The sequence below is a fragment of the Marmota marmota genome, unplaced genomic scaffold (genome assembly GCF_001458135.2).
Source record: "Marmota marmota marmota unplaced genomic scaffold, marMar, whole genome shotgun sequence".
In the NCBI taxonomy this organism is placed as follows: Eukaryota; Metazoa; Chordata; class Mammalia; order Rodentia; family Sciuridae; genus Marmota; species Marmota marmota.
The window spans coordinates 1451093-1459171 of record NW_026000141.1 but is presented as its reverse complement, the minus strand read 5'-3'; the positions used below and the strand labels follow the sequence as shown (position 1 = coordinate 1459171).

The 8079-nt window shown below is 60.5% G+C and overlaps 1 protein-coding gene across 2 annotated transcripts in view; it reads right to left on the bottom strand.

Annotated features, from left to right (window-relative positions):
- Galnt9 (polypeptide N-acetylgalactosaminyltransferase 9) overlaps window positions 1-8079 on the bottom strand; it is a 66156-nt gene that overhangs the window by 56430 nt on the left and 1647 nt on the right. The window contains exons 1-2 of one of the 2 annotated variants that reach the window (XM_048785876.1): window positions 7802-7938; window positions 5549-5720 (exon numbers count right to left, since the gene is read on the bottom strand). Coding sequence is in view for 1 of the 2 variants with exons in the window: in XM_015505599.2 (XP_015361085.1) it covers window positions 7802-8042 (241 nt within the window). In the remaining variant the exon portion in view is untranslated. Of the gene's footprint in view, window positions 1-5548; window positions 5721-7801; window position 8079 lie in introns of those variants that run through there. The other variant, XM_015505599.2, reaches the window with a different exon arrangement.

Below are 8079 nucleotides of genomic sequence, written 5' to 3'. Positions count from 1 at the left end.
CCCCCCCCCGCCCCGGGCTCCCAAGGCCAAAGCTGCAGGTGCAGGTAGGAAGCGCTCCAGGGCCCCCAGGGAGACGCTGTTTCAAGGCAAAGCCTAGACCAGGCTGGGCCTCCATAGAGCCTGCCCAGTGTTCCAAGCCTCGGATTCGTAAATGAACGAGACTATGTCTGCCCCTTGCCTTCCCACCTAGTCTTTCGTTATTTCTGCCAGGAAGAGAGAGAATGTAGACTTCCCCTTCCTCCCAGCCCATTTCTTTCTCCCCGGGTCTGGGCTGTGCTGGACAAGGTACCTCTTCCTCTGCTCCCCAGATCCACTGGCCTCAGTGGATCATCCGGTTGTCCCAGGATTGACTCTGTGGAAATGTCTTAACACTGAGAAAAACCACTTGCATGAAGAGCAGATGGGCTTGGCTCGGCTAGTTGTGCCCAGCTTGTCACCTGCACAGGGGCCCACGTGAGCCATGGGGTGCTAGGCAGCCTCCACTGTCTGCTTCCTGCCCAAGGCTGAGTGCGTGGCATCCCAGCCTGCCCACCACGAGATCCGCCTGGCATCCACACCTCTGTGGCCAGGACCCCCAGCTGTCCAGAGCCCTTCAGGGCTAAGGCTGGTCAAGGTGGTCACCAAGGCCCCCAGAGTCCCCAGAACCAGCACTGGGAGGACACTGGGCCTCCAGTCTCCCCATCTTCCCTTGAGGCAGCCTCTGTAGGTAAGCTGGACAGGTCCAGGTGATGCTGGTGATGCCCTCACTCAGCGCCAACTCCCTGCAGATCTGTCCTCCCCCATGAAGGGCTGGACTGGGCTGCTCTCCAGGGCGCCTATCAGTGGCAGGGGTCTGTGAGACACAGATGCCAGAGTCTACCAGTCTGTGAGCTACGTTGAGATTTCTTCCTCTGAGATCTTCCTGGAAGCCCCAGCCCACCAGCGCCAGCCGGGCCCTCAACCCCCACCCTGCAGCAGAGCCTCAATCCTTCCCATCAGGGTAGGGACAGCAGGGCAGGAAGGAGCCACCGCTGGGCGGCAGGAGTCCATCGCAGTCCCGGCACCTCGCGGATTCCATTACTTCCCTGGCACCCACCAGGCCCGGGATGCAGCATCAGTCAATCGCACTTGGTTTATCTGCTTAAAAGTGAAACATCAGCAGCTCCGGCACCTGAGGGGCCTCTGCAGAGGGACAGGGCCTCTCATCCAGGCCAGGGGCAGGGGCAGGGCTGCTCGCAGGAGCAGTTGGACCCCGCATGGGCCTCGGGCTACAGCACAACACCGGGAGGAAGCTATGGGTGCTGACCCAGGAACGGAGCCATGGGCACACGTGGATGGCTCCGGCACTGACCCACCTGTCTCCCTCTCAGGGTCTGGGGGCCTCGGAGCCCATCCACTTCTCTCCCAGCCTTTGGGGTCCAGCCCCGACCCAGGACCACATCAGTCAGCACCAGCCGCCAGTCCCTGAAGGGCGCCTCTCCCCAACATCCCACCCCCCCAGTTTTGAACCAGCGCGGGAAGCAGATGGCACCCCAGCCCCTTCCCCGCAGACCTGAGGGTGCACTGGCATCCGGCAGGGCCAGCAGGAGCATCTCCCAACCTTAACCCCCAGCCAGGCGCTGGCCAGGCCCAGGGAGGGGACAGGACCCTAACCAGAAGGCGGGAAGCATGGCCTCTCACAGCGTGTCCAAATGCACTGGTCTATCCTGTCCATCTGACCCAGCACCACAGAGGCCCTCTGGCAGGACACGTCCCGGGCTGGGAGCCTGACTTCAGTTCCCATTCTCGCCCTGTCAGGGAGGCCAGGTGACCCGGAGCCCTGCCTCTACCCCCTATGGGATCTGGCCTTTCACAAGCTCTCCAGTCCCCACTCCTCAGCATTTCCTTTAAATTGGCTCGTCTTCTGAATTAAATAAATTTGCTTCTTAAATAAGTAATATATCCCTACCAACAAGAGAAAACCTGCATCATTTGCCCAAAATATTAGTAAATAGAAAATGAAAACCAGAGTGGCAATTAAAGTCTACCAGACGTGCTGCCAGACCCCAAACCCGGGGATGGCTCCGCGGAGCTAGAGGGAGGCTGGGGATTTGGGGAACTGCCACTGGCCGGCACTGCCACCAGCATGGCCAAGAGGCTGGAGGAGGGCACAGAGGGGACGCTCCTGGCACTGAGACCAGCTCTCTTCAGGCCAGTCCTGGGTCACCTGTTTTGGTAAGGAGGGGATCTGGTGCCTGGCAGGCTCCTCCCTGCCAACTCCTTCGGCTTCACCAGGCTCTGTGGTGGGCGCCTCCCACCCACTCCCCAGGGGAGGAAAGTGAGGCACAGGAAGGCAAAGATGTACCCTGGGTGAAGGAAGGAGCTGGCCATGCTCTTAAGGGTCCTCAGCAGTGGGGGCCTCACCCTCAGGGACACTTCTGGTGTCCCAGATGGCCCTGGCGGGCAGCAGAGACCAAGGACCCTTCAGGCCAAGGGCAGTGTGGGTCAGATGACCACTCAGCATGAGGGGGCAAGGTCTCAGCCACCCTGGAAGCTTGCTTTTCCCATCTGCCCATCAGCAGGACCATGGTCACTTGCCAAGGGTCCTGTCGGTGATTGGGGACCTGAGGACAGGGGCCAGAAGGGCTGGGAGATGGGTCCCAGGAAATCACGGGCTTGCTTTAAGACCAGCTAGCTGGTGGTCAGCACTGTCCTAGGTGGGGCCCAAGTGCTCCTGGGCACAGCATTCCAAGCCATCCTCCCTGGGAGCCTCCAGCACTTTCCAAGCCCCAAGAGACACTGTTAACATCCTTCCTAGGTGACAAGGCCACCCAGGAGAGTGGGGGAGGGCTGCTCACCAGGACCCTCAGGTCACCACAGGGCCTTTGGCTCCTGCCTACACCCAGCCCTACTCACCTACCCAGACCCCAAGGCCGGCACCAACGCCCCTGTGTGAGGGTCATGGTTACTGCCACACAGCGCCACATGGGGGCCTCACACCACAGGCTTCTCCCACAGTCTGAGCTGCAATCCTGGGTGGACAAGCATGGCCCCATGAAGGCTCGGGGGAGGATCTGCCTGCTCCCGGCTCCCAGCAGCTCCAGGCATCGTTTGGTCTCCGGCCAGGGCAGGCTGGACGATCCTTCCCACACAGTCCTGGGGCTGGACCTACGCAGGGGCTGAGCTGAGCACAGAGGCCTCCCCTTGGCCCCAGCCCTCTCCTGGCTCAGGTCAGGGGCGGTGTCCATTGACCATAACTCCCAGTTCAGTCCAGGCTTGGCGGTGCCCACACACCTGTGATCAGTCCTGCCAGGATCGCTGGTGAGGAGGTGGCCAGCAGCCCAGACAGGAAGAAGAGGCAAAACCTCAATGCCCTGACCTCGACAGGGGACCGGCTGCTCCAGGCACGGGCACAGCAGCGGGGACAGTGCATGCTTGGGGCCTGCCTCGGGGACCAGCCATGCAGGGCTTTGTTTCCTGGTATTTAGGCAGCAGTGGGCAAGGCGTGGGGGGCCACGACCCTGGAGTCAGGCACAGCAGCATGTGGGGGCCAGACCCTCCCAGACCCGCAATTAGAGAAAGCGTCCAGCACACCATGGCCGTCTCCCCGACCACCACGACTCCGCTGCCTGGCCTGGCCACATGGAAACATTGTAGCTCCTGGGGAGGAGTCCAGGAGGCCGAAGGATGAGGGCAGGGCCCATGGCTGACCTGCAGGGAGCAGCTCTGGAGTCAAACCTGCCTGCTTAGGAAGCGCTCTCTGCCGGCCTGGATCCCCTGGGGCCCAAGGGGAAGCTGCCTCGCCACCTGCACCCGGAGGCTCCTGAGGGAGGTGTGTGCTGGACAGGCCAGAGGGAGATGGGCAGAGCCCCAGTCCTGCCCACTGTGTCTCAATCCAGCACAACAGGGACGGGCATCCCCTCGTGCCAGGTGCCACCTGAGCAGGATGAGAGGCAGGCTGGGCATCTTCCCAGGCTCCAGAGCAGGCCCCTCAGCCATGCCATGTTCCTGTGGCTGACACTGTCCAGGCTTTGCCCCTGCAGCCAGAGGGCCTGGCACACCTGCTGGTGATGGGCATCCCCTCCCCTTGCCTGGCTTCTCTGGTTCCCTGTGAACAACTCCTGGTGCTGGGCATGTGCTACCCCATGCTTTGGGACCCAAGGGTGGCCTAGGGAGGCCCCTTCAGCACCAACAGCCACTGGACTCTCCTCTGCCTACCCACCCACAGCCTCAGTCCCTGGCCAGGCCCAAACCAGGGGCCACATGCTGACCCAACCAGCCTGCAGGACCCCATTCTCAGCAGGAGACGGGCATGGTGTTAAGTAGCCCCAGTGGCCCTGCCAGAGTCTCTGCCTTTGGAGTCAACTCACCCTCCTGATCTGGTGGCCGTGCCCAGGTGGCCCCACCCACGCCCCCCTAACAAGCAGCCTCTGGAGGCAGCAGCTTCCAGGAGCGTAGACCCTGCAACTCACGGGGTAGCTGTGATTCACGGTTGCCTCTTGAAATACATTTATTGAAGCCAAAGCAATGAATCATTTCAGAAGTGAGCAGGCACTTGCAGGTATCCGGGAGCCCCTGTGCAAGGGCACCCCCACCTTGGTGTTAGAAGCCCCTGCCCTGAGAGGATGAGGACAGGCAGGCAAGCTCCCAGAGGCCAGGAGGGCCGGACCTGCTTCCTGAAGGATGCAGGGCAGTGGTATCCACTTTCCGGGCAGGCAGAGGTCACACGCCCCAGGGCCTCTCTGGCCTGGCGGTCTGTGATATCGGTTAATAACTGCATAAAGGGAGGTCCTTCTGAAGCAGGTGCCTCTTTCAGCAGCTGTCACCACCTAGTCTGAGAATGACCTTGGGCAAGCAGCCTGCCTTGTGCCTCTTCTATCGTGAGACCTGGCCTTGACCTCCTCTGACTGTAACTCGCGCACTGTGCGAGTGGGCGACTTTAGAAACCACCCTGGAAAGCCAACAACCAGGATCAAGCCACCACATCCCATCCTCAGCATGTCCCTAATACTGTCTCTCCTCTTCAGGGCTCCCGGCAGGAGGTGGCAGGTGGGACTCGTAGGTGCAGTGAGGCCCCTGGGTATGTTCGGCGCCCCAGGAGAGACCTTGCTAGCAGCTTGCCCACTCTCTCTCCCTGCCGCATTGGCCAGCCACAGGTCAGATGCCAAGGGCAGGGGCTGACAGGACATCAGAGGGTGGCGCCTTTGCCTCTGTTCCCTGGCTGCAGAGGCTCCCGAGCTTGGCGTTTACAGGCTCACTGAGCCACTGCAGGCACAAGAACAGGGTTCTGTGCTTTAGGCCCGATTAGGGTTTGCATAAGGGTGGTTTTCATCTGTAAACATTTCTTCTTGCCTTGAGCACCTAATTCAGAAGCAAACACTCCTGCCGTCTGGGGGACGCCTTTCCTGACAGAATCTCCCTCTAGACCTGAGATTTCAACCTATACCCCACACAAGGGCTGCAAAGCTCAGTGAGGTGTCCATGTACAGATGGCTGGGCCAGCCATAGAACGGCCCACTCCGGCCTGCTCCCTCACCAAAGCCTCTGGCTCCCCCTGGCTCTAAGGAAACTGGTCCTCGTCCCCCAGTACCTCCTTTCTCACAGATTCTCTGAAGTCAAGAGAAATCTCCAGGGAGCCGCTGAGGCCGAGGAAATGTAAGTGACAGATCAATCTTGCTTTGGATTTCTCCTTCTCCCTCCTGAACTCGGCCGGATTAGCATCTGGCAGAAACTCCCAGGAATCAATCTCAGATTTCCGGGACCTGAAATAGAACCGGTGATGGAGAGACCGGGCTGCACCCTCCTGGATGCACTCATGGATTTCCTCAACTCCTGCGATCCAGGAGGGGGCAAGAATGCATCGGGAGGCCTCAGAGGGCCTCCCTGCCACTGGACTGTGCCCTCCTGGGGACCTGCCCAGGAGCAGTGACAGATTCCACTGTCTCTTGTCATTTCCTGGAGCAAGTATTGAATAGCTCCTGGGTTTAGACACTCCTGGGCACACATGTCAGAGAGAGGGACATAATGTGGCCCCAGCAGAGAGGGAGAGAGAGAGGACCAGGAAGAGGCTGGGAGAGGAAAGAGGGATGGTGGGAGGAGGAAAGGATTGGGGTGAGGGGGAGAGAGAGAGAGAGAGGGGGAGGAGAAGAGAGAGGAGAACATTTAAAAAGAAAGGAAGAGGGGGAGATGGGGGGGCAGGCGGAGAGGCTGGGGAGGGAAGGTGGCACGCCACATCCCCAGTCACGTCATTCTCTCCCCACTGATGTCAGAAAAGTTGGTTGAGGGTCCAGGCTTTCTCTGCCAAAGCTCCTGGTTCCTGCTCTCAGCGGGCAAGGCAAGGAGAGCAGTTCCCGGGGCTGCCGGCCGTTGCGATGTTACACAACCCCAACAAGCTGCCAATGTTTTTATATAATCCTCCGGTTCTCCCCATAAAACAGACCATAACACCCTGGCAAATACACTTCAATAAAGCTCTGTGCTATTACCGGGGCACGCCACCTTCCAGGAGATGAATCACTGCTGGAATGGCCAGGTGGCCGCTCCAGCTGAACTTCTCCTCTCGTGGCTACAGGAGAAAAGCAAAGACCAGAAAAGCCAGGGAGCTGGCCAGCCATCCCCAGGGAGCCAAGTGTTCCGTGGTGACCAGAACGCACTGAGGGGTCTGGGCGTGCTTATCTCTCTAAGAGTGAGCCACCAGCAGGCCAGATGGTCCTCAGCCTGGGGACACACTAGGCAGCCCCTTCAGGCTGTGGCTCAGAGGCCCACCTGCAACCCAGGCTCCCACATGATGGGCCCCCAAAGGAACCTGTCAGAAGACCCCAATCTCTACCCCCAACACATGTGGCACAGGGCAGCACACAGATCCCAGCCCCCAGCCACCTCCTTTGTGACCCTGTCCCTGGCACTTCCTGGAAGAGGTTTGCTGGGGCTATCAATGCGGAAAACAGAACAGCCTAATGAACCAGAAGGGAGAAGCCCCTGGTAAAGTGGGCACACCCAAACATTCTCCTTCCTTCATCCTGGCGGGGGAGGGGGGGGCAGCATTCCCTGTGTCCATCCTGCCCATCCCAAAGTGGAAAAGTACTCATTTCACTACTGTGGCCAGTGGCCTTGACCTACCCTGACACCAATGCTGACCTTCCCAGGGTCCCACAGAGCAAAGGACACTTTCAAGGCTTTGGGGACTCCCAGGCGCACAATCTCCATCCATGTGAACAGTTAGCTCCTGCCCAGCCCTGCTGGACCCTGGACTTCATCTGTCCACACAGCAGCCAGGCCTCAGCATTTCCCTACCACAGAACTTCGTGGCACAAGCCCTGAGCAGCCCAGATGGGATTCTGTCTGGGTCAGGGGTCACAGCCTCAGTGGGTCCCCTGTGAGCCCCAGTGGCAAGGACAGGACATCAGCCATTTAGAGGGCAGCACCTGCCCCTCCCTCCACCTCTGCAGAAGGATGGGAATAAGCCTGACCTAAGCCCTGGGGGCCGGCAGCCTGCCCTCACCCCTGGACCCTGGTGCTGCCTGCTGCCAGGTAGATCCTAAGAACCTCTCCTGAAGTTCCCTCAAGTTCTCCTGGGGAGTTAAGTTTGAAGTCACTGGGTGGGAGGCTGGGGTCCTTCCCAAATGTTCACTGGAGGAATGAATGACTGAGTGATCATCCAGGCCAGCCTCTGCCAAAGGGAGGACTCTAAGAGCCCTCACCTCTGTCTGCCTCCAGGCCATTCACTCCCACGGACACACAGAGGGGCTGGTTCCAGCCCTGCGGCCTACGGCCGGGGTGGGCGTGGGTCCTGGCCCCTTGGCCCAGCGGCGCGCCCCCACCGGACCCTGCTCTGGGCGCTCACCATTGAGCTGGTTGTAGACCACCTCCTCCAGGTGGTCCAGGCGCTGCAGGATGGCTTCGCGGTCGGCCAGCGCGCCCACCTTGGCGTGCCGGCTGCGCACCCGGCGGTCGGCGCCGCGCACGACCTGCACCAGCGCGGCAGAACGGTCCTGCAGGCGGCAGTACACGGAGAAGAGGACGATGCCCACGAACACCAGGATGTTGACCGTCAGCAAAGTTTTGATCTTCCTGGCCACCGCCATGAGTGCGGCTCGGGCGGGGCCGCCTCACCGCGGGGCA